The sequence below is a fragment of the Mesoplodon densirostris genome, chromosome 7 (genome assembly GCF_025265405.1).
Source record: "Mesoplodon densirostris isolate mMesDen1 chromosome 7, mMesDen1 primary haplotype, whole genome shotgun sequence".
Lineage (NCBI taxonomy): Eukaryota > Metazoa > Chordata > Mammalia > Artiodactyla > Ziphiidae > Mesoplodon > Mesoplodon densirostris.
In genome coordinates, this window is record NC_082667.1 from 99,742,585 (window position 1) to 99,768,880 (window position 26,296).

Consider the following 26,296-nt stretch of genomic DNA (forward strand, 5'->3'; position numbering starts at 1 on the left):
AAGGACTTTGTAAACCAAGAAGTTTGAATTATTCAGTACGGAGTATATCATCAAATTAGGTTCATTTGTGTTATTAGAGAACCCCAGAATAGCCATTGGTTAATATAAAATATATAGAATATAAAAATAGTTAACTTTTCTTTTTTATTTTTCTGAATTTTATTTTTATTTTTTTATATAGCAGGTTCTTATTAGTTATCTATTTTATACATATTAGTGTATATATGTCAATCCCAATCTCCCAATTTATCCCCTGCACCCCCCCATTTGGTGTCCATACGTTTGTTCTCTACATCTGTGTCTTTATTTCTGCCTTGGAAACCTGTTCATCTGTACCATTTCTCTAGGTTCTAAATATATGCATAAATGTAGGATATTTGTTTTTCTCTTTCTGACTTACTTCAATCTGTATGACAGTCTCTAGGTCCATCCATGTCTCTACAGATGACCCAATTTCGTTCCTTTTTGTAGCTGAGTAATATTCCATTCCATTGTAGATATGTACCACATCTTCTCTATCCATTCATCTGTTGATGGGCATTAGGTTGCTTCCATGACCCGGCTATTGTAAATAGTGCTGCAGTGAACATTGGGGTGCGTGTGTCTTTTTGAATTATGGTTTTCTCTGGGTATATGCCCAGTAGTGGGATTGCTGGGTCATATGGTAATTTTATTTTTAGTTTTTTAAGGAACCTCCATACTGTTCTCCATAGTGGCTGTATCATTTTACCTTCCCATCAACAGTGCAAGAGCATTCCCTTTTCTCCACACCCTCTCCAGCATTTGTTGTTTGTAGATTTTCTGATGATGCCTGTTCTAACTGTTGTGAGATGATACCTCATAGTTTTAATTTGCATTTCTCTAATAATTAGTGATGTTGAGCAGATTTTCATGTGCCTCTTGGCCATCTGTATGTCTTTGGAAAAATGTCTATTTAGGTCTTCTGCACATTTTTTGATTGGCTTGTTTTTTTTAATATTGAGCTGCATGAACTGTTTTCATATTTTGGAGATTAATCTTTTGTCAGTTGCTTCATTTGCAAATATTTTCTCCCATTCTGACTGTTGCCTTTTCCTCTGGTTTATGTTTTCCTTAGCTGTGCAAAAGATTTTAAGTTTAATTATGTCCCATTTGTTTATTTTTGTTTTTATTTTCATTATTCTAGGAGGTGGGTTGGAAAAGATCTTGCTGTTATTTATGTCAGAGAGTGTTCCTCTTATGTTTTCCTCTAAGAGTTTTACAGTATTTAGTCTTACATTTAGGTCTTTAATCCATTTGGAGTTTATTTTTGTGTATGGTGTTAGGGAGTGCTCTAATTTCATTCTTTTACATGTAGCTGTCCGGTTTTCCCAGCACCACTTATTGAAGAGACTGTCTTTTCTCCATTGTATATCCTTGCCTCCTTTGTCATAGGTTAGTTGACCATAGGTGCATGGGTTTATCTGTGGGTTTTCTATCCTGTTCCATTGGTCTAAATGTCTGTTTTTGTGCCAGTACCATATTGTCTTGATTACTGTAGCTTTGTAGTGTAGTGTGAAGTCAGGAAGTCTGATTCCTCCAGGTCCGTTTTTTTACCTCGAGATTGCTTTTGCTATTTGGGGTCTTTTGTGTCTCTATAAAAATTTTAAGATTTTTTTGTTCTAGTTCTGTAAAAAATGCCATTGGTAATTTGATAGGGATTGCATGGAATCTGTAGATTGCTTTGGGTAGTATAGTCATTTTCACAGTATTGATTCTTCCAATCCAAGAACATGGTATATCTCTCTGTCTGTGTCATCTTTGATTTCTTTCATCAGTATCTTATAGTTTTCTGAGCACAGGTCTTTTACCTCCTTAGGTAGGTTTATTCCTAGGTATTTTATTCTTTTTGTTGCAGTGGTCAATGGGATTGTTTCCTCAATTTCTCTTTCTGATCTTTCATTGTTAGTGTATAGGAATGCAAGAGATTTCTGTGCATTAATTTTGTATCCTGCAACTTTACCAAATTCATTGATGAGTTCTAATAGTTTTCCGGTGGCCTCTTTAGGATTTTATATGTATAGTATCATGTCGTCTGTAAACGGCGACAGCTTTACTTCTTCTTTCCCTATTTGTATTCCTTTTATTTCTTTTTCTTCTCTGAATGCCATGGCTAGGACTTCCAAAACTATGTTGAATAAGTGTGGCAAGAGTGGACATCCTTGTCTTGGTCCTGATCTTAGAGGAAATGCTTTCAGTTTTTCACTGTTGAGAATGATGTTTGTCATATATGGCCTTTATTTTGAGGTAGTTTTCCTTTGTGCCCACTTTTTGGAGAGTTTTTATCATAAATGGGTGTTGAGCTTTGTCAGAAACTTTTTCTGCATCTATTGAGATGATCATAGGGTTTTTATTCTTCAATTTGTTAGTATGGTGTATCACATTAATTGATTTGCATATATTGAAGAATCCTTGCATCCCTGGGATAAATCCCACTTAATCATGGTGTATGATCCTTTTAATGTGTTGTTGGATTCTATTTGCTAGCATTTTTTAAAGGGTTTTTGCATTTGCATCAGTGATATCGGTCCGTAATTTTCTTTTTTTTGTAGTATCTTTAGTTTTGGTATCAGGGTGATGGTGGTCTCGTAGAATGAGTTTGGGAGTGTTCCTTTTTCTGCAATTTTTTGGAAGAGTTTGAGAAGGATGAGTGTTAGCTCTTCTCTAAATGTTTGATAGAATTCACCTGTGAAACCCTCTGGTCCTGGACTTTTGTTTGTTGGGAGATTTTTAATCACAGTTTCAGTTTCATTACTTGTGACTGGTCTGTTTATGTTTTCTGTTTCTTCCTGCTTCAGTTTTGGAAGGTTATACCTTTCTAAGAATTCATCCATTTCTTCCAGGTTGTCCATTTTATTGGCACAGAGTTGCTTGTAGTAGTGTCTTATGATGCTTTATATTTCTGCGGTGTCTGTTGTAACTTCTCCGTTTTCACTTCTAATTTTATTGATTCGAGTTCTCTCCCTCTTTTTCTTGATGAGTCTGGCTAAAGGTTTATCAATTTTGTTTATCTTCTCAAAGAACCAGCTTTTAGTTTTATTGATCTTTGCTATTGTTTTCTTGGTTTCTGTTTCATTTATTTCCACTGTGATCTTTATGATTTGTTCTACGAACTTTGGGTTTTGTTTGTTCTTCTTTCTCTAGTTCCTTTAGGTGTAAGTTTAGATTATTTATTTGAGATTTTTCTTGTTTCTTGAGTTAGGCTTGTATAGCTATAAACTTCCTTCTTAGAACTGCTTTTGCTGCATCCCATAGGTTTAGGATCGTCATGTTTTCATTGTCATTTGTGTCTAGGTATTTTTTGATTTCCTCTTTGATTTCTTCAGTGACCTCTTTGTTATTTAATAATGTATTGTTTAGCCTCCACATGTTTGTGTTTTTTACATTTTTTTCCCTGTAATCTATTTCTGATCACAGCATTGTGGTTGGAAAAGATGCTTGATATGATTTCTATTTTCTTAAATTTACTGAGGCTTGATTTGTGACCCAAGATGTGATCTATCCTGGAGAATGTTCCGTGTGTACTTGAGAAGAAAGTATAATCTTTTTTTTTGAATGGAATGTCCTATAATTATCAATTAAATCGAGTTGGTCTATTTTGTTGTTTAAAGCTTGTATTTCCTTATTAATATTCTGTCTGGGTGATCTGTCCATTGGTGTAAGTGAGGTGTTAAAATCCCCCACTATTATTGTGTTACTATCGATTTCCTCTTTTATAGCTGTTAGCATTTGCCTTATGTATTGAGGTACTCTTGTGGTGGGTGCATATATATTTATAATTGTTATATCTTCTTCTTGGATTGATCCCTTGATCATTTTGTAGTGTCTCTCCTTGTCTCTTGTAACATTCTTTATTTTAAAGTCTAGTTTATCTGATTTGAGTATTGCTACTCCAGTTTTCTTTTGATTTTCATTTGCATGGAACATCTTTTTCCATCCCCTCACTTTCAGTCCGTATGTGTCCCTAGTTCTGAAGTGGGTCTCTTGTAGACATCATATATGTGGGTCTTGTTTTTGTATCCATTCAGTAAGCCTGTGTCTTTTGGTTGGAGCATTTAATCCATTCACATTTAAGGTAATTATCGATATGTATGTTCCTGTTACCATTTTCTTAATTGTTTTTTGTTTGTTTTTGTTTTCTTCTATTTTGTTTCCCCCTTAGAGAAATTCCTTTAGCATTTCTTGTAGAGCTAGTTTGGTGTTGCTGAATTCTCTTAGCTTTTGCTTGTCTGTAAAGCTTTTGATTTCTCTGTTGAATATGAATGAGATTGTTGCTGGGGAATGTTGCTTATGGGTTCTTCCCTTTCATCACTTTAAATATATCGTGCCACTCCCCTCTGCCTTGTAGAGTTTCTGTTGAGAAATCAGCTGTTAACCTTATGGGAGTTCCCTTGTATGTGAATTGTCATTTTTCTCTTCTTGCTTTTAATAAGTTTTCTTTGTCTTTAATTTTTGTCAGTTTGATTACTATGTGTCTTGGCAAGTTTCTCCTTGGGTTTCTCCTGCCTAGGACTCTGCGCTTCCTGGACTTGGGCGGCTATTTTCTTTCCCGTGTTAGGGAAGTTTTCTACTATAATCTCTTCTGATATTTTCTCGGGTCCTTTTTCTCTCTCCTGTCCTTCTGGGACCTCTATAATATGAATGTGGGTTTGTTTAATGTTTTCCCAGAGGTCTTTTAGGCTGCCCTCATTTCTTTTCATTCTTTTTTCTTTATTCTCTTCTGCGGCAGTGAATTCCACCATCTGTCTTCCCGGTTACTTATCTGTTTTTCTGCCTTAGTTATTCTGCTGTTGATTCCTTCTAGTGTATTTTTCATTTTAGTCATTGTATTGTTCATTTCTGTTTGTTTGTTTTTTCATTCTTCTAGGTGTTTGTTCTTTAATTCTTCTAGGTCTTTGTTAAACATTTTTTGCATCTTCTCGATATTTGCCTCCATTCTTTTTCCGATGTCCTGGATCATTTTCACTATCATTATTCTGAATTCTTTTTCTGGAAGATTGCCTATCTCCACTTCTTTAGTTGTTTTTCTGGGGTTTTATCTTGTTCTTTCATTTGGTACTTAATCCTCTGCCTTTTTATCTTGTCCATCTTTCTGTGAATGTGGTTTTCGTACCACAGGCTGCAGGATTGTGGTTCTTCTTCTGTGGTTTGCCCTCTGGTGAGTGAGTCTATCTAAGAGGCTTGTGCGTTTCCTGATGGGAGGGACTGGTGGTGGGTAGATCTCAGTGTTGCTCTGGTAGGCAAAGCTCAGTAAAACTTTAATCTTCTTTTCTGCTGTTGGGTGAGTTCCTTCCCTGTTGGTTGTTTGGCCTGAGGCGACCCAACACTGTAGGTTAAAGGCTCTTTGGTGGGGCTAATGGTGGAATCTGGGAGGGCTTACACCAAGGAGTACTTCCTGGAACTTCTGCTGCCAGTGTCCTTGTTCCTGCAGTGAGCCACAGCTGTCCTCCGCCTCTGCAGGAGACCCTCCAACACTGGCAGGTAGGTCTAGTTCAGTCTAGACCCATGCTCCTTCCCCATGGGTCATTATGCACCCAGTACTTTGTGTGTGCCCTCCAAGAGTGGAGTCTCTGTTTCCCCCAGTCCTGTTGAAGTCCTGCAATCAAATCCCACTAGCCTTCAAAGTCTGATTCTCTGGGAATTCCTCCTGTTGCCATACTCCCAGGTTGGGAAGCCTGACACGGGGCTCAGGACCTTCACTCCAGTTGGTGGACTTCTGTGGTATAATTGTTCTCCAGTTTTGAGTCACCCACCTAGTGGTTATGGGGTTTGATTTTATTGTGATCGCGCCCCTCCTACCATCTCATTGCACCCTCTTCTTTGTCTTTGGATGTGGGGTATCTTTTTTGGTGAGTTCCAGTGTTCTCCTATCAATGATCATTGAGCTGTTAGTTGTGATTCCAGTGCTCTCGCTAGAGGGAGTGAGCTCACGTCCTTCTACTCTGCCATCTTGAACCAATCTCTAACTTTTCTTTCATATAGAAGAAATCAAGTAGGCAATTTAGTGTGGTCTTCTGGGACCAAGTCTTCTAGTTTTGTTCCTCCATTGTCTTTAAAAAGTACCTCTTAGTCTAGGTAACAGGAACGAGGATGCCCTCTTTTTTGTAACTTCCAGAAAGTCCTACATAGTACTTTCATTTCCACCTTATTGGAGACTTGATTAAGGTTTCACTCTCCAGCAAGGGAGGCACATTACATCTCCAAATAAAATTGGGTTCTATTGGTAGGAAAGAAAAGGCGTAACAGTCGTCTTTATGACAGGGAGTCAAAGAAGAGGAGTACTGTGGTCAGATACGCCTTTTATAATACTCTAAAGGTTTTTAGGGTGGGGGTTGGAGAATGAAAGGGAGCAGGAAAGAATAGGGTTTTGGAGACTAATTTGGTTTTTCCAGTTGTCTAAGTGAGAGAAAAGCAGGTCTGATCTAGGGCTGCTGCTTTAAGAATGGGGAGGAAGGAGTATATATTTGTTGGGACTCTTGGTTGTAGGTAGCAGAAACCAAACTTAAATTGGTTTAACCACCCTCCCCCCAAAAGGGGAGGGATTTATTATTAGAACACAAAAGTCTCATAGGACATATAGGAATGCACCTGGGTTTTAGGAACAGCTCAAACTGGAGTCATGAAAGCTTTTATGAATCTTCTTACCATCTTCCTTTTTTTTCCCTCTCAGTTCTATTTTTGCTTTTCTTGATATAGATAAAATTTTCCTGAATTCTGTGCCTCATAACAGAAATGGTCTCTGCCAATGCCTTTCGAGTTCTCCTTTGTTATAGAGTAAACCATTTAGCCTTGGTTTCAAATTCCTGCAGAGTGACTATGATTGAAATTAATTGGTTCAGGTGCCTACCTCTGAAACAGTCAGCTGTGGCCAGGGATGGAGGTGAACTCCCATGATAATCATTTGGTGTTCACTGTAGTTGAGAAATCTTTTGGAAATGACAGCTGTAGGTTTAGATGGGAGGAGTAAGGTGATCCTGAGATTTCTGACTCGGGTAAGTGGGTGGTTGGTGATGCCAGGTATCTCAATTCAAATATATAGAAGAAGGATCAAGTATTGTGGAAGTAGATGCTGGGTTCACTTTTTGTTCTTACTGCGTTCAGCATGGCATTTAAATATTGTAGGCAGTTGTTTAAATCACAGAAACTTTGGGTGGATAAATTAGAAAGATATCAGTATAATTGTGGTAGTTTAAGTCATGAGAGTGGATTTAATGTCCCAAGTGGAATGTCTAGAGATTAAAAAGTATAGTTGGAGAAGACTGGAAACCCAAACAAAGTTGATATTTAAGGGTTGAGAAAAGGAGGAAGAGTGGACCCACACAGAGTTTTTATACGGAAGTATGTAAATTTGAGAATTCTACTTATATGTTAAATATTCTTAGAGCTCTGAAGATGAGTGGGTTGAGGCTGTTCCCTCCCACACTTCTGGCAAGGAAAAGGCCTGGAAGGTGAAAGATGAAAAGTCAGAAAAAGAAGACAACCAAGTTATTCAGGTAAGCAGCCTGATTTTAAACAAAGAAGCATCAACTTACAAGAGTAGATGAATGTTAAAATGAAAGATGATTGTAATTTAGTCAGAAGAAAAACTAGACTTTGTAAACAGTATACTTTTAAGAGTAATTTTAGCAATAATGCTGTTCGCTGATCCTTTTCACTCCCCTTCTTCTCCTGTGGGAAAGTTAGCATTTATCCCTATTCTAGTCCCTCAGAGGGTTTCCTACCTCTGGTTGTTGATAAGGAAGTGGCACTTTTCCCCTTATGTACTTGAAATTTTGTATTGTTACATCTATCTGAATTTTCTACAGTGAGTAGAGTTCAGTCACAGGTTTTCTTTCCCTTCACTTCATGCCATAATTTTCTTAGCAATGCTTATAGTTGAATAGTTCACAAATTTTGGGTTATAGTTCATACGCCTGAGGAAGAGTGCTATATTTACACTGTTAGCAACAGTGAAGAAAGAAAGGTGAAAAGAACTATGTTTGAGTGCCTGTTGTATATCCGGCATTGGGCTAGATGCCTTAAGTCAGTTTTCTTGTTAACTCCTTAAAACATTCCTGAAAGGTAGGTATTTTAACCCATTTTTACAGGGGAGAGAAGAAGGCTTAGAGAGACTAAGAAACTTGCTTTAAGTTATACAGCCATGTGGGATTTAATCCAGGTTTGAGTGCCTCCAGAATCTCTAATTTGTTGTTAAGTGTTTAGTGTTGTTCTGATCAATTTAGATTGAAGTGACTTCTTTTTCTTAACAGAGGGATGAATGGATGACTGTTGATTTTATGTCTGTTAAAACTGTGTCATCATTATCACTCAAAGCTGAAAAGGAAACTATAAGGAAAATAGAGCAAGAGAAAACCCAAGCACTTGAACAGGTAAGAGAACATTTAAAATGCTTTAACTTTCTGATTTGCCTTTAACTGATACACATTTATGTAAATGCAGTTTTACTTGTAAGATATTATTTTTTGTGGTATTTAATAAATCAGTGGGAACAACTATGAAATGTGATATGTTCTTTTAAATTTTTTTTGTAGGAAGTGAGTTTAAATGTATATTATATTTATAAATCTAGGGCATATATGGTTGAGTACAGAATTTGGTTTACAGCTGAAAATCTTCAAGGTGAGAATTTAAAGCATTCTTGAGTTGGTAGTGCCTTGAAATGATTGGCAGAAATAACTACCAGTCCTTTCTAAAGGATGACACTGTCAATTTAGGCCTCACAGGTCTCCCAGAAGCAAGTTCTATGGCATTTAAGGTCATAATCTAAAATCATACTGTACATGAAAATGTAACAATAGTCCATGAATGAGAGTCATCTGAAACAACAAACAACAGAATCAGGCTCATAAAACCTTTATCTTTTGGAATATTTAATAGCTTGTATAGTAATAGTAGGTATAGAAAATATGAATAAGGGTTAAAAGTTTAATAAGAAGGCAGATTTGAAAAAGAGCCAATAGTAGAAATGAAAAACATTAGAGTTGAAATTAGAAACTTGTAAAATGGTGAAACAACAAACTGAATACAGCTGAAGACAGAATTAGTGAACAGGAAGATAGTCTTTAAGAATTTAGACTATCAAATTCAAAAATTTGAATGCAACACAGAGGCACAAATAAATGAAAATTATGAAAGAGTGATCATGAAGTCCTATGATCAATGTTTTGTGTTTTTGTTTCTTCCCCAGTTTGATTTTAATTCCGAAAATGGTGTGGTAAACTGTATTGACTTTATAATTAAGTAGCTGCCCATTTGGAACTTCGGGGCCAGAGGTTTTTGGAATATCTTTGCTAAGTTCTATTTTGTCTCTGAGTTAGACCTGAGGAAGTTAGGGGGAAAGTACCAAAGGGGTGTAACCAGTGGGTAGTAGAGCAAGAAAGAGGAGCTGCATGAAGTCAGGAAGTTGATTTTACCCATTGTGATTACATGCTTTCTTCGGAAATCATGCTCTGCTGTTTGTGGTCATGAATGGTCTGGTATGTTCAGGTATCCCTGGCTTATGATCTTAGGTTTTGCACGTATTTGTCTGTTCTCTATATCAAACAATGGAATGTAGTAAACTCTTGAGTATCTTTAATACATTGAAATAGTGATTAGTTTTTCTTAGAAATACTGTTACAGAAAACCACCTTTCCTTTCCTAAGAAGCTATAGTACTTTTCATGCTTATCTTACCAACTTTCCAGCATTGAATTACAGCTTTTCTAATTAATATAATCTTTTCTTACAAATTCTTATATAAACTTCTCTGATTCAAGTAAGTCAGTGTCTGTTGATTTGCTCATTTGCTTATGCAGTTTTTGTCTTTTTTTTTTTTTTGCATCTATATCATCTTTTCTATTCCTGCTGCTACTCCTAGTTTAAATGCCATTTGTTAGTTGTATGTCTTCACCTCTTTGTCTCATTTATGTCATCTTTACTGGAGCTGAGTTAATATATGAAGTGAACTGAAGACAGCCCCTGGAACTAAGAACCGGTTAACATTAAATATTATTATGGTTCAGGCCCTAATTTACTCTTGCCTGGGCAGTTACAATAACATTTTTGTTTTTCAGCATCCTGCAACTGATGTCAGACTAACTTTTTCAAAGTATAGCTTTTGTCATGTTGTTATTCTGTTTAGAAATCTTCAGTGATTGAAGTTAAGGGGAATGTGTCTTTGCTGTTTATAGTATTTCCTTTTCCATGGATGAAGCTCTGTTAGTGGTGTTTCATGCCACCCTCCTTTCTCATTCTGTCCTTGAGGATATGAAGTACATTTTCTACTAGAAAATTTGCAAAGAATAAACTGGGCATACTTGGCGTAGCCCTGCCTTTCCTGCTTATGGAACAGACTGCTTGCAGAGATTGTGTAGGGAATGATACGAAGTGGGGGGTTGGTTCAGCGCATTCTATACCTGGGAAGATCTGCCTCATTACGGGGTTCAGTTAACAGATGCATTTGTTGTTCACTGAAAGAAAAATTCCAATTTAGCCTTTATTAGCAATAAAGGTAATTTTTGTCTTTTATTTCTTATGCTTTTTTTATGTTTCTTAACTTGCTCAGAGCCTAGATTGAAAAGAAAGGTGCTATATTTATTATTCTTTTTTAAAGACCACAAAATGCTGCCTGCAAATAGAGTCCAAACACATTCAATTGGACTCTTTCCTTTGGGTGATCTGCATCTCAACCAAAATAGTTTAATTAATTTCTGTTGTATTTCTCTGCAAATTCCTGTCTCTGAATTTTTGTTCATCTGGATTTTTCTAAGTACATGCCCTCTATCCCTGTATGACTGCATCCTGTTTATCCTTCAAGGCCTAACTTGATATATATGATGAAATTCTTATTATTTTGCTTGATTGAAATAAATCTCTGCTTCCTTTATGTTCCCATAGCACTTTATTTGTTCCTTTACTGTATAGTACTTGTAGTTTTCTATAAAGCACTATAGTTTAATAGTCTTATCCTGTTTCCCTTATGAGATTATAAACTTTTTGGGAAACTGTAGGTGCTTCTTTTTTTTTTTTTTTGTATATTTGAAATTTTACAGTATTATTCTTTTACCAATGAGTTTATTTTGCTGCTCTGTAAATGCCTGGATTTAGTCCTGATGTATGATAACCTGTAGTAATTTTTGATTTTTGCTTAGGTAAGAATTCAGATTATTGTGTACAGAAGTAAATCATTTAGACTAATGAGTGAGACAAGCCAGTTTTCAAACATCCATATATTTTCTTGCTTCAAATGATGGTTACAGTTTTTATTTTTATAATAAGTCTTTAAAAGTTTTATTGTATTTTTAATTTAATCTAATTTTTTTATTGAAGTATGGTTGATATACAGTATTAGTTTCAGGTGTGCACCTTAGTGATTCAATATTTTTATAGATTATACTCCATTTAAAGTTATTATAAAACAATGGCTGTAATTCCCTGTGCTGTACAATATATCCTTTTAGTTTATTTACTTTATACATAGTAGTTTGTACATCTTAATCCCCTACCCCTGTTGAGCCCCTTGACCTTACCTTTCCTCACTGGTGACCACTAGTTCTATCTGTGGGTCTGTTTTGTTATATATTCATTTTATTCCACATATAAGTAATAACTACAGTATTTGGCTTATTTCACTAAGCATAAAATCCCGTAGGTCCGTCCATATTGTTGCAAATGGCAGAATTTCATTTATTTTTATGGTTGAGAAATATTCCTCTGTGTGTGTGTGTGTGTGTATGTATCACAACTTGTTTATTCATTCATCTATTGATGGATACTTAGGTTGCTTCCATATCTTGGCTGTTGTGAATAATTCTGCTATGAACATTGGGTGCATATCTTTTTGAATTAGTCTTTTCATTTTCTTTGAATATGTACCTCAGGAGTGGTATTTTTGGATCATATGGTAGTTCTATTTTTAGTTTTTTGAGGAAAGTTCTTATTGTTTTCCATAGTGGCTGTACCAATTTACATTCCTACTAGGAATATGCTAGGATTCTCTTTTCTCCACGTCACCAACATGTTATTTGTGGTCTTTTTGATGATGGCCGTTCTGACAGGTGTGAGGTGGTACCTCATTGTGGTTTTGATTTGCAATTCCTTGATGATTAGTGAAGTTGAGAATCTTTTCATGTGCCTGTTGGCCATATGTATGTTTTCTTTGGAAAATGTCAATTCAGGTCTCTGCCCATTTTTTTAATTGGGTTGTTTTTTTGATAGTGAGTTGTATGAGCTGTTTATATATTTTGAACATTAACCCCTTATCAGAAATATCATTTGCAAATATTTTCTCCCATTCAATAGGTTGTGTTTCCTTTTGTTGATGGTTTCCTTTGCAGTGTCAAAGCTTTTAAGTTTAATTAGGTTCCATTTGTTTATTCTGGGGTTTTTTCCTTTACCTGAGGTGACAGATCCAGAAAAATTCTGCTACAATTTATTGGAAAGAGTGTTTTGCCTATGTTTTCTTCGAGATTTCTGGTTTCTGTTCTTACATTTAGGTCTTCAATCCATTTTGAGTTTATTCTTTGTATATGGTGTTAGAGAATGTTCTAATTTCATTCTTTTACATATAGTTGTCCATTGTCCTAGCACCACTTACAGCAGAGACTGTTTTTCTCCATTGTATATTCTTGTCTCCTTTGTCATAGGTCAATTGAACCACCAGTGTGTGCATTCATTTCTTAGCTGCCTATTCTGTTCTATTGATCTATGTGTGTGTTTTTGTGCCAGTACCATACTGTTTGGATTACTACAGCTTTGTAGTAATGTCTAAAGTGAGGGAGCATGATACCTCCAGCTTTGTTCTTTTTTCTCAAGATTGTCTTGGCTATTTGGGGTCTTTTGTTGTTCCATATAAATTTTAGGATTATTTATTCTAAATCTTTGAAAAATGTCTTGGGTATTTTGATAGGGATTGCTTTGGGTAGTATGGACATTATAATAGCATTCTAACAATTTGTGAACATGGTATATCTTTCTGTTTCTTTTATCGTCTTTAATTTCCTTCATGTTTGTTATATAGTTTTCAGAGTATAGGTCCTTTACCTCCTTGGTTAAGTTTATTCCGAGGTATTTTATTCTTTTTTTTTGGCGGGGAGGGGGGCGGTACGCAGGCCTCTCACTGTTGTGGAGCACAGGCTCCGGACGTGCACGCTCAGCGGCCATGGCTCATGGGCCCAGCCGCTCCGCAGCATGTGGGATCTTCCTGTATTGGGGCATGAACCCGCATCCCCTGCATCGGCAGGCGGACCCTCAACCACTGCGCCACCAGGGAAGCCCTTTTATTCTTTTTTGATTCAATTGTAAATGGGTTTTTTTCCCTTGAATTCTCTTTCTGATAATTCATCACTAGTATTAAGAAAAGCAACAAATTTCGGTATGCCAATCTGTATTCTGAACTTTTATAAAATTTATTTCTTAGTTTTAATAGTTTTCTGGTGAAGACTTTAGGGTTTTCTATATATAGTATCATGTCATGGGCAAATAGTGTCAGTTTTACTTCTTCCTTTCCAATTTTGATGCCTTTTATTTCTTTCTCTTGTCTGATTGATGTGGTTAGGTCTTCCAATACTGTGTTGAATGAAAGTGGGGAGACTGGGCAACACTGTCTTGACCCTGATTTTATTTTATTTTTTTATACTTGATTTAATGAAAAATTTTTTATTGGAGTATAATTGCTTTACAATGTTGTGTTAGTTTCTGCTGCAGAACAAAGTGAATCAGCTATATGTATACATATATTCCCTCCCTCTTGAGCCTCCCTCCAACCCCCGCCCCATCCCACCCATCTAGGTCATCACAGAGCACCGAGCTGAGCTCCCTGTGCTATACAGCAGCTTCCCACTAGCTATTTACTTTACACATGGTAGTGTATAAAGGTCAGTGCCACTCTCTCAATTTGTCCCACTCTCCCCTTCCCCCACATGTCCAGAAATCCATTCTCTACATCTATGTTTCTTTTCCTGCCCTGGAAATAGGTTCTTCAGTACCATTTTTCTAGATTCCATATATATGCCTTAATGTACAGTATTTGTTTTTCTCTTTCTGACTTAACTTCACTCTATATGACAGACTCTAGGATCATCCTCATCAATAAAAATGACCCAATTTTTTCCTTTTTATGGCTGAGTAATATTCCATTGTATATATGCACCACATCTTCTTTATCCATTCATCTGTGGATGGACATTTAGGTTGCTTCCATGTCCTGGCTATTGTAAATAGTGCTGCAGTGAACATTGTGGTACATGTATCTTTTGAATTATGGTTTTCTCAGGGTATATGTCTAGTAGTTGGATTGCCGGGTCATATGGTAGTTTTATTTTTACTTTTTTAAGGAACCTCCATTCTGTTCTCCAAAGTGGCTGTATCAGTTTATGTTCTCACCAACAGTGCAAGAGGGTTCCCTTTTCTCCACACCCTCTCCAGCATTTATTGTTTGTAGATTTCTTGATAATGGCCATTCTGACTGGTGTGAGGTGATACCTCATAGTAGTTTTGATTTGCATTTTTCTAATAATTAGTGATGTTGAGCATCTTTGCATGTGTTTGTTGGCCAATTGTATGTCTTCTTTGGGTAAATGTCTATTTAGGCCTTTGACCCATTGTTGGATTGGGTTGTTTTTTTGATATTTAGCCATATGAGCTGTGTGTATATTTTGGAGATTAGTCCTTTGTCACTTGCTTCGTTTGCAAATATTTTCTCCATTCTGAGAGTTGTCTTTTCATCTTGTTTATGGCTTCACTTGCTGTGCAAAACTTTTAAGTTTCATTAGGTCCCATTTATTTATTTTTGTTTTTATTTTCATTACTCTAGGAGATGAGTCAAAAAGGATCTTGTTGTGATTTATGTCAAAGAGTGTTCTTCCTATGTTTTCTTCTAAGAGTTTTATGGTGTCTAGCCTTACATTTAGATCTTTAATGCATTTTGAGTTTATTTTTGTGTATGATGTTAAGGAGTGTTCTAATTTCATTCTTTTACATGTTGCTGTCCAGTTTCCCCTGCACCATTTATTGAAGAGACTGTCTTTTCTCCATTGTATATTCTTGTCTCCTTTGTCAAAGGTCAGGTGGCTGTAACTGTGTGGGTTTATCTCTGAGCTTTCTTTTCTGTTCCATTGATCTATATTTCTGTTTTTGTGTCAGTACCATACTGTCTTGATTACTGTAGCTTTGTAGTGTAGTCTGAAGTGAGGGATCCTGATTCCTCCAGTTCCATTTTCTTTCTGAAGATTGTTTTGGCTATTTGGGGTCTTTTGTGTTTCCATACAGATTGTAAAATTTTTCCTGTAATTCTGTTCAAAATGCCAATGGTAATTTGATAGGGATTGCATTGAATCTGTAGATTGCTTTGGGTAGTATAGTCATTTTAACAGTGTTGAGTCTTCCAGTCCAAGAACATGAATCTCTCCATTTGTTTGTGTCATTTCTTATTTCTTTAATCAGTGTCCTACAGTTCTCTGCATACAAGTCTTTTGCCGCCTCAGGTAGGTTTGTTCCTAGGTATTTTATTCTTTTTGTTGCAGTGGTAAATGGGATTTTTTCCTTTATTTCTCTTTCTGATTTTTCAGTGTTAGTATGTAGTAATGCAAGAGATTTCTGTATTAATTTTGTGTTCTTTGCCTTTACTAAATTCATTGATTAACTCTAGTAGTTTTCTGGTGGCATCTTTAGGATTTTCCAAGTATAGTATCATGTCATTTGCAAACAATGACAGTTGTATTTCTTCATTTCCAGTTTGAATTCCAGTTTGTATTCCTTTTATTTCTTTTTCTTCTCTGATTGCTGTGGCTAGGAATTTCAAAACTATGTTGAATAATAGTGGTGAGAGTGGGCATGCTTGTTACTGATGTTAGAGGAAATGCTTTCAGTTTTTCACCATTGAGAATAATGTTTGCTGTGGGTTTGTCATATATGGCCTTCATTATGTTGAGGTAGGTTCTCTCTAAGCCCACTTTGTGGAGAGTTTTTATCATAAATCGGTGTTGAATTTTGTCTAAAGCTTTTTCTGCATCTGTTGAGATTATCATATGGTTTTTATCCTTCAGTTTATTAAATGATGTATCACATTGTGTGATTTGTGTATATTGAAGAATCCTTGCATCCCTGGGATAAATCTCACTTGATCATGGTGTATGATCCTTTTAATGTCTTGCTGGATTCTGTTTGCTAGTAGTTTGTTGAGGATTTTTATATCTATGTTCATCAGTGGTATTGACCTGTAATCTTTTCTGTGTGATATCTTTGTCTGGTTTTGGTATCAGGGTGATGGTGGCCTCGTAGAATGAGTTTGGGAGTGTTCCTCCCTCTGCGATTTTTGGGAAGAGTTTTAAAAGTATAGGTGTTAGCTCTTTTCTAAATCTTTGTTAGAATTTTCCTGTGAAGCCATTTGGCCCTGATCTTTTGTTTGTTGGGAGTTTTTAAATCACAGTTTCAATTTCAGTACTTGTGATTGGTCTGCTTATATTTTCTGTTTCTTCCTGGTTCCATTTTGGAAGGGTGTACCTTTCTAAGAATTTGTCTGTTATTTCCAGGTTGTCCATTTTTTGGCATATAGTTGCTTGTAGTAGTCTCTTAACAATATTGTATTTCTGTGGTGATAGTTGTAACTTCTTTTTCATTTTTAATTTTATTGATTTGAGTCCTCTCTCTTTTTTTCTTGATGAGTCTGGCTAATGGTTTATCAATTTTGTTTATCTTCTTAAAGAACCAGCTTTTAGTTTCATTGATTTTTGCTATTGTTTTCATTGTTCTATTTCATTTATTTCTGCTCTGATTTTTATGATTTCTTTCCTTCTGTTAACCTAGGGTTTTATTTGTTCTTCTTTTCCTAGTTGATTTATGTGTAAGATAAGTTTGTTTATTTGAGATTTTTCTTGTTTCTTGAGGTAGGATTTATTGGTATAAACTTCCCTCTTAGAATGGCTTTTGCTGCCTCCCATAGATTTATTTCCTTGTGCTTTCATTGCCATTTGTCTCTAGGTATTTTTTGATTTCCTCTTTAATTTTTTTCAGTGATCTCTTGGTTATTTAGTAGCACATTGTATAGCTTCTGTGTGTTTGTGTTTTTTACAGTTTTTTTTCCCTGTAATTGATAGCTAATCTCATATTGTTGTCCAAAAAGATGCTTGATATGATTTCAGTTTTCTAAAATTTATTGAGGCTTGATTTGTGACCCAAGATGTGATATATCCTGGAGAAAGTTCCGTGTGCACTTAAGAATAAAGTTATTCTGCTTTTGGATTGAATGTCCTGCAGATATCAATTAAGTCCATCTGGTCTAATGTGTCATTTAAGGCTTCTGTGTCCTTGTTAATTTTCTTTCTGGATGATTTGTCCATTGGTGTAAGTGTAAAGTCCCCCACTATTATTGTGTTACTGTTGATTTCCCCTTTTATGGCTGTTAGCATTTGCGTTATGTATTGAGGTGCTTCTATGTTGGGTGCATAAATAGAATTGTTATGTCTTCCTCTTGGATTTATCACTGAATCACTATGTAGTGTCCTTCTTTGCCTCCTGTAATAGTTTTATTTTACAGTCTCTTTTATTTGATATGAATATTGGTACTCCAGCTTTCTTTTGATTTCCATTTGCATGGAATATCTTTTTCTATCCCCTCACTTTCAGTCTGCATGTGTCCTTATGTCTGAAGTGGGTCTCTTGTAGACAACATGTATAAGGGTCTTGTTTTTGTATCCATTCAGGCTGTCAGTGTCTTTTGGTTGGAGGATTTAACCCATTTACATTTAAAGTAATATGTATGTTTTTATTACCATATTTTTAATTGTTTTGACTTTGTTTTTGTAGGTATTTTCCTTCTCTTGTGTTTCCTGCCTAGAACAGTTCCTTTAGCATTTGTCATAAAGCTTGTTTGGTGGTGCTGAATTCTCTTAACTTTTGCTCGTCTGTAAGGCTTTTGATTTCTCCATTGCATCTGAATGAGATCCTTGCTGGATAGAGTAATATTGGTTGTATGTTTTTCCCTTTCATCAATTTAAATATATCTTGCCTCTCCCTTCTGGCCTGCAGAGTTTATGCTGAAAGATCAGCTGTTAACCTTATGGGAATTCCCTTTTATATTTTTTGTTCCTTTTCCGTTGCTGCTTTTAATATTTTTCGTTGTGTTAATTTTTGTTAGTTTGATTAATATGTGACTCGGCGTGTTTCTCCTTGGATTTATCTTGTATGGGACTCTGCGTTTCCTGGACTTGACTGACTGTTTCCTTTCCCATGTTAGGTTTTTGTCTATAATCTCTTCAAATATTTTCTCAGACCATTTCACTTTCTCTTCTCATTCTGGGACCCCTATAATTCAAATGCTGGTGTGCTAAATGTTGTCCCAGTGGTCTCTGAGACTGTCCTCAGTTCTTTTCATTGTTCTTTCTTTATTCTGCTTTGTGGCAGTTATTTCTACCATTCTTTTTTTTGTTTTGTTTTTAGCATGTTTATTGGAGTATAATTGCTTTGCAATGGTGTGTTAGTTTATGCTGTATTTCCACCATTCTGTCTTTCAGCTCACTTATCCGTTCTTCTGTCTCAGTTATTCTGCTATTGATTCCTTCTAGTGTATTTTTAATTTCAGTTATTGTGTTGTTCATCACTGATTGTTTGTTTTTTAGTTCTTCTAGGTACTTGTTAAACATTTCTTGCATCTTCTCGATCCTTTCTATTTCCGAGATTTTGGATCATCTTTACTATCTATCATTACTCTGAATTCTTTTCAGATAGGTTGCCTATTTCCTCTTCATGTATTTGGTCTTGTGGGTTTTTACCTTGCTCCTTCATCTGCAAGATATTTCTCTGTTTTCTTATTTTGTTTAACTTACTGTGTTTGAGGTCTCCTTTCTGCAGAGTTCCTCTTTCTTCTGGTCTCTGCCCCCAGTGGGTGAGGTTTGGCCAGTGGCTTGTGTAGGCTTCTTGGTGGGAGGGCTGGTGCCTGTGTTCTGGTGGGTGGAGTTGAGTCCTTTCTATCTGTTGGGAAGGGCCATGTCATGTGGTGTGTTTGGGGTGTCTGTGAGCTTAGTACGACTTTAGGCAGCCTGTCTGCTGATGGGTGAGTATGTGTTCCTGTTTTGCTTGTTGTTTGGTGTGAGGCAACTAGCTCTAGGGGCTGCAAGCAGTTGGGTGGAGCTGGGTCTTGAATTCGGATAGAGACCTCCATGAGAGCTTTTGCTGATTAATATTTTCTGGGACTGGGAATTCTCAGGCAGTCCAGTACCCTGGACTCTGTCCTCCTCCCCCAGATGCTCAGGCCCAACTTTTGTTCAGGGAGCCACGACCCCACAAGCAGCTTGTCATGGATTAAAGAAAAAAAAAAAAAGAGAGACAAACAAAACCCCAAATGGTAAAAGCAAAATCAAATGAGCAAAAACAAAGAAACAAACACACACACAGACACACACAGAAGAAACAAAAACAGAACCAAAGAAAACAGAAAACAAGAGAATAGCCAAAGAATCCCAACACGAAATTAAACAATTAAAAACAAAACTAACAAAAACAAAAAAACCAAAATCAAAGCAGAGTGCCAACTGAACAGTAAAGCAAAGAAAACAAAACAGACAAAAATGATTCAAAAGAAAAGAAATGGGTACAAAACCCACAGAACAGGAGAGCAAAGGGAAAATGGAAATACAAAAAAAATTTAAAAATATATTAAAAAACGATGAAGAAGTACAGAACAACAGAAAAGCAAAGTAAAAGTAGAAATATAAGATCAAAAGTATGTTAAAAAAAACCCTTGAGACTAAATAGAAGTAAAAATTAAAAAAAAACCGAAACCAACAGCAACAACAACAAAGAAAAAGAAAAAACAAAACAACAGATTTAACAACAGAATGAATCAAAACTGAGTAAAATTAATAGTAATAATAATGTTTTCCTGGGGTCTCAGCTGTTATTGTCCTTATCGTGAGCTACAGCCCACCTCTGCCTCCTCAGGAGACCCTCCAATGCCTCTATGATGGTCTCTGGACCTGCTTGGGCCCTGTGGGGGCAGCTGAGACTCTGATCTGGCCCCACTCATGTGTGTGCTTGCCCCCAAAGTCCACAGCTGCCAGTGCTAGACCGTTTTCATTTGTGGGAATGCTCATTGTCCTTTCAGATATTCCATAGGCACAGTATCTACTTAGCTGATTATGGGGATTTAATTTGCCACTTGTGCAACTGATGGAAAGATTTTTGTTGCTCTTTTTTAGTTGCCCCACCCCTGGGGCTCAGCTGTCTTTTTATCCCTATCTATGTGTGTGGGCCACCCACAGGAGTCTCCTCCCGAGGCTTCCCTGGAGCAGTTGGGTCTGTCCCGGTGAGGACAGGGCACGGAGGTGGCACGGCTACTTGGATAGTGGGAGCCCCGGCGGCGCCAGGTGCGTGGGGAAGCTGGCGGCCATGGGCGCAAGAGATATGGCCCTAGTGGGAATCTTTTCTAGTGCCCAGTGGCATGTGTGCGAGGGCCAGCCCTGGCCAGTCTTTTTTTAGCGCCTGGTGGCAGGTGTGCAAGGGCTAGCCCTCTCTGGGGTTTTTGTAGGGCCCAGCATCAGGCACGTGAGGGCCAGCCCTGGCAGGGCCTTTTGTATTGCCTGGTGCTAGGCACTGGCGTGTGGGGAGAGACTGGCTACAGTGGTGGCTCCACCCCCTGCATGTGACTCAGCAGTAACGCCCTGCTTCCATGGCATTCCAGTTTTCCTCCATAGGCATTCTCTGTTGCCATTTCCTCCCTCCTGTCCCCTCAGGCCATCTCCCCACAGCCAACAGCAGTTCTTGCCCTGGGTTTGCTCTCCAATCCCCATGCTCCAGCTCCCAGCCCCCAGCCCCCATGTGCACTGTTGGACACACATCCCAATCCGGGGCACTTAGGGCCACGGTACAGACTGTCTGTGTAGTTTTCACTCTGTCCCATCTGCTAAGGTCGGTCGCTTCACCCTCCACTGACAGCCTCAAATTCTTCCCTTCTCTCCCAACTGTTTTCCTCATTGGTGAAGGGGATTCTCCAGATAAGGGAATTTCTCTCCTGCTTCAGCTCCCACCACTGGCATGCAGGTCCAATCCCACTTCCTCTCCTCCTCCTTCTCCCTTCTTTCTTTCTTCCTACACAGTTATGCAGGGATCTTTATAGTCCTTTCTGGTGTCTGAGGTCTTCTGCTAGTGTATAGCTGGTGTTCTGTGAGAATTGTTGCATCTATAAATGTATTCCTGATGCATCCATGGAGAGAGAGGAACTCCACATCCTCCTACTCCTCCACTGTCTTCGAACCCCTTTGTTCCTGATTTTAGAGGAAAAGCTTTCAGCTTTTCATCATCACGTATGAGGTTAGCTGTGGATTTGTCACAAATGGTCTTTATTATGTTGAGATATTTTCCCTCTATACCAACTTTGCTGAGTTTTTGTCACCAAAGGACGTTGAATTTTGTCAAATGCTTTTAGCGTGTCTGTTGAGATGATCATGTGATTTTTTTCCTCCTTTTGTTAATGTGGTGTATCATATTGATTGGTTTGCAAATATTGAACCATCCCTGGAATAAATCTCACTTGATCATTATGTATGACCCTTTTTATATATTATTGAATATGGTTTGCTGATATTTTCTTGAGGCTATTTGGATCTTCATTCATCGGAGATATTCACCTGTAATTTCTTTTTTTTTTTTTTGGTAGTGTCTTTGTTTTATTTTAGTATCAGGGTAATTAGCGATGGCCTCATAGAATTAATTTGGGAATGTTCCCTCTTCTTCAGTTTTTTGGAGGAGTTTGAGATATTAGATATTATAGATGTTAGTTCTTTTATATATGTTTGGTAGACTTCTCCCAGGAGTGGATTTGTTCCTGTACTTTTGTTTGCTGAGAGTTTTTTAAAGTACAAATTCAATTTTGCTACTAGTGATCTTTCTGTTCATATGGTCTATTTTGTCCTGATTCAGTCTTGTAAGTTTTTATGTTTATAGAAGTTTGTTGATTCCTTCTAGGTTGTCCAATTTGTTGGCATATTAATTGTTCATAGTATTCTGTTTTGATATTTTTGTATCTCTGTGATAGCTGTTGTTATTTTTCCTCTTTCATTTCTTATTTTGTTTATTTGGGTCCTCTCTCTTTTTTTCTTGATGAATCTGCCTAAAGGCGTATCAGTTTTGTTTATCTTTTCAAAAGATCAACTCTTGGTTTCATTGGTCTTTTCTATTTTTTTTCTTTTTTGTTCTTTGTTTTATTTATTTCCTCTCTGATTTTAATTGCTTTCTTCTTTCTGCTTTTGTTTGTTCTTCTTTTTCTAATTCCGTTGGATGGTAGGTTAGGTTGTTGATGAGATTTTTCTTGTTTCTTGAGGTTGGCCTTTTACTGCTATAAACTTACCTTTAGAACTACTTTTGCTGTGTAGCACAGATTTTGGAAAGTTGTGTTATTTTCATTTGTGTAGAGGTTTTGTTTGATTTCCACTTTGATTTCTTCATTGACCCATTGGTTTTTCTTTTAGTAGCATATTATTGTCTCCACATTTTGTGTTTTTTCCATTTTTCTTCCTGTTAATTGATTTCTAGTTTCATGCCTTGTGGTTGGAAGAACTGCTTGATATAATTTCTGTCTTCTTAAATTAGTTGAGACTTATTTTTTGGCCTCCTATGTGATCTATTCTGGAAAATGTTCCATGTGAACTTGAAAAGAATGTGTATTCTACTGTTTTTGGATGGAATGTCCTGTAGATATCTACTAAGCCCATCTGGTCCAAAGTATCATTTAAGGTTACTGTTTTCTTATTGTTTTCCTGTCTGGATGATTTGTTCATTGATGTAAATGGGGTGTTAAAATCCTCTGCTATTATTTGTTATTGTCAATTTCTCCCTTTATGTCTGTTAATATTTTATATATATATATATATTTATTTATTTATTTATTTATTTATTTAGGTGCTCCTATATTAGGTGCATACATGTTAATGAGTGTTATCTCCTCTTCTTGCATTGAAATCCTTTTTGTTAATAATGCCCTTCTTTATCTTTTTTTATTGACTTTATTTTAAAATTTGTCTGAAATGAGTACTTCTACCCCTGCTTTCTTGTCATTTTCATTTGCATGAATTATTTTTTTCTATCCCGTCACTTTCAGTTTATGTGTTTGTCTTTATGTTTGAAGTGAGTCTCTTATAAGAAGCATTTAGATGGGTCTTGTTTTTTTTTTAATCCAATCAGCTGCTCTGTGTCTTTTTATTGGATCATTTAGTCCATTTACATTTGAAGTGATTATTGATTGGTGTGTCCATTTTGTTACTTGTTTACTTGTTGTTTTTTCAGTTCTTCTTTGTTCTTTTCTTCTTTTAGTTTCTTCCCTTGGGGTTTGATGATTTTCTTTAGTGGTATGCCTGTGTTCCTTTTTCTTTAGATTTTTTTGTATGTAGTACAGGTTTTCGATTTGCAGTTACCATATGGTTCATATATGTTGACCTATAACTATATTTACATGTTTTAAACTGGTAGTCATTTAAGTTCAAACACATTCTAAACGATTTACATTTTTCTAATCCTCTTCACCACATTTTGTGTTTTTAATGACGTATTTTACATATTCACATTTTCCCTTAACTGTTCATTGTAGATATAGTTGATTTCACAGTTTTTTGTCTTAATCTTAGTAAGAGCCTATTTAAGTGATTGAGCCATAGGCTTTACTATATATTTGCCTTTACTTGTGGGATTTTCACTTTCCCATAGATTCTTACTTGTTGTAGCTTTTTCTTTTCCACTTAGAGAAAATGCTTTAACATTTTTTTAGGGTTGGGTTAGTACCCTCTGTGCTTCCTGTACTTGGATTTCTGTTTCCTTCTTCAGGTTCTGGCAGTCCGTAATTTCATCAAACACATTTTTGCCCTGCCTCTCTCTCTCTTCTCCTTCTAGGTCCCCTATAGTGTGAATGTTGGTATGCTGAATGTTGTCTTAGAGATTCCTTAACTGTTCTCATTTTTTTTAAACCTTATTTTTCTTTTTCTGTTCAGATTGAGTTAATTTTTATTTCATCTTCTTCTGTATCACTTTGTCTGCTGTTGGTTCCTTCTAATGTGTTTTGCATTTCAGTTAGTGTGTTCTTCAGTTCTGTCTTTTAAAAATGTTTTTTAGTTCCTTTTTAAAATTCTCTGTTCATCTATTCTTTCCTCTAATTTAGTCAGTATTCCTATTATTAATGCTTTTTTTTTTTTCTTTTTCTTTTTTTTTTTGCGGTATGCGGGCCTCTCACTGTTGTGGCCTCCCCCGCTGCGGAGCACAGGCTCCGGACGCGCAGGCTCCGGACGCGCAGGCTCAGCGGCCATGGCTCACTGGCCCAGCCGCTCCGCGGCATATGGGATCCTCCCAGACCGGGGCACGAACCCGTATCCCCTGCATCGGCAGGCGGACTCTCAACCACTTGCGCCACCAGGGAGGCCCAATGCTTTGAACTCTTTGTATATTGAGTTGTTCATTGCTATTTCGTTAGCTGTTTTCTTTAGGGTTTTACTTTTTTTCTTTCAGTTGAAACAGTTTTCTGTCTTCTCATTTTGCTTAACTTTCTCTGTGTCTGTGATATTAGGTGAAACATTTACCTACTCTGATCTTGAAGGAGTGTCCTTGTGTGGGAGCATTTCTCTGCAGTCTCCATGTGCCCAGTGGCTTTGATGGGAGAACTGGATCTGACCTGAGCATGAGTCACATCTTTCCACAGGGTGTGCTGGAAGCTATCACCTTTGTAGGAGGTGAGACTGGAAGATGGAGGGACTAGAGTCAGAGCCAGGTGTGAGCCTGGGGTTCTTCTCTGCTCAGTGACCAACACCACCTTATTGGAGTTGGGGTAGGGCCCCAATTTCCTGGAGCAGAAGCCCTGTTATTTGGGAGTGAGCTGGCTCCATTCCCTTTAAGTGTGTACTCTTTTTGTTCCTAGCACCAGTACTTTGCCCCAGAGGGGACCAGTATTGGAGCAAGAGGGGCCAGAGTGGGTGCTCGGGAAAGGTCAGGTGTGGGCTGTGGTGTTCCGGACCCCAGTCTGAGTTTCGGACCTCACCCAATGAGCTGCTTCCATAATCAGCTGCAGTGACTGCCGCCTCCCCCCACCCCCGTCAGATGCCATTCTGGGTCAGGTTAGCTCTGTCCCTCAAAACAGCATACTTCCCTCAGTCCTGTAGCCCTTGCCCCAGTTTGGAGCTGCATGGCATAGCAAGAGGGGCTGGAATGGGCACTTGGCTTTGGTCAGGGAGTGGGCTGTGGTGGTCCCAGACCAGTCAGAGTTACAGACTGCTTCTGATGCGCTGCCTCGCCAGGCACCTTCATTGGTTGCCGTCACTCCATTCAGATGCAGTTCCAGATCTGAGCAGGGTTCATTTCTCACAACTGTGTACTCTTCTTGGGTGCAGCATCCCTTGCCCCAGTGTGGAAGTGAGCCATGGAGCAAGTGGTGCTGTAGTGGCCACTTGGCTTAGGCTGGAGCATGGGCTGGGGGTGTTGTAGGAAACTGGCCAGAGTCCTGGGGCAGTTTAAGTCTACTTCTGCTGCCTTGTTTTGAGAGTAATCAAATTTGTGTGTGTTCTTCATGAGCAGAGTCTGCGTTTCTTACAGTCCCCCTGTTAGTCCCACTGGTTTTCAAGTCAGCTAAGGGGACTTGTCTTCTTGGCATTGGACCCTAGGGCTAGGGAACCCAATATGTGGCTTGAATTGCTCACCCCCCAGGGAGGATCTCTGAGTCCATGTAATCTCCTTCCTTTTCTGTGTCCCCTCCCAGGGTCACAATTCCTGACTTGGCTGCTTCTCTTCTCTTCCTACGTGAATCTGTGTGGATTTTTCTTACAGCCTTTGTAGTATAAGAGTCTTTCTACCAATCTCCTGTTGGTTTTCAGTGAGAATTGTTCCATATGTAGATGTATTTTTGCTGTGTTCTTGGAAGGAAGTGAGCTCCACATCCTCCTACTCTACCATCTTGATCTCTCCTTCCTACATCATCGTATTCTTAACACATGATAAATGTTTGGTTTATTTTGAGGAAAATATGGCCGTTGCCTTAGAATCAAATGATAATTCTTATAATGGGAGTGAAAAAAAATGAAGATCATAGGAAGAAGACTAAAATGATGGTCCTTAACTGAAGCTTCAGTGTGAAGCATGTTGATTTCATATGTCTTCTTTATATTGAGGATATAATTTCTTTTGTGCTTTATGCTAATGTTTTTCATATTGTGAGTCAGAAATTTATTGCAGTCATCATTTAAAAATATAAAATATCAGCATGTATTACGTATAACAAATATACGTTTTGTTTCCTAAAACCTTTGTTTTGGATACACATACACACAGAAAAT

The 26,296-nt window shown here is 37.4% G+C and overlaps 1 protein-coding gene across 3 annotated transcripts in view; it reads left to right on the forward strand.

The window, feature by feature from the left end:
* Positions 1–26,296, forward strand: part of CWF19L2 (CWF19 like cell cycle control factor 2) — a 208,105-nt gene that overhangs the window by 15,004 nt on the left and 166,805 nt on the right. For all 3 annotated transcript variants that reach the window (XM_060104503.1, XM_060104502.1, XM_060104504.1), the window contains exons 4-5: positions 7,401–7,511; positions 8,268–8,387. In XM_060104503.1, the coding sequence (XP_059960486.1) occupies positions 7,401–7,511; positions 8,268–8,387 (231 nt within the window). The remainder of the gene's footprint in view (positions 1–7,400; positions 7,512–8,267; positions 8,388–26,296) is intronic.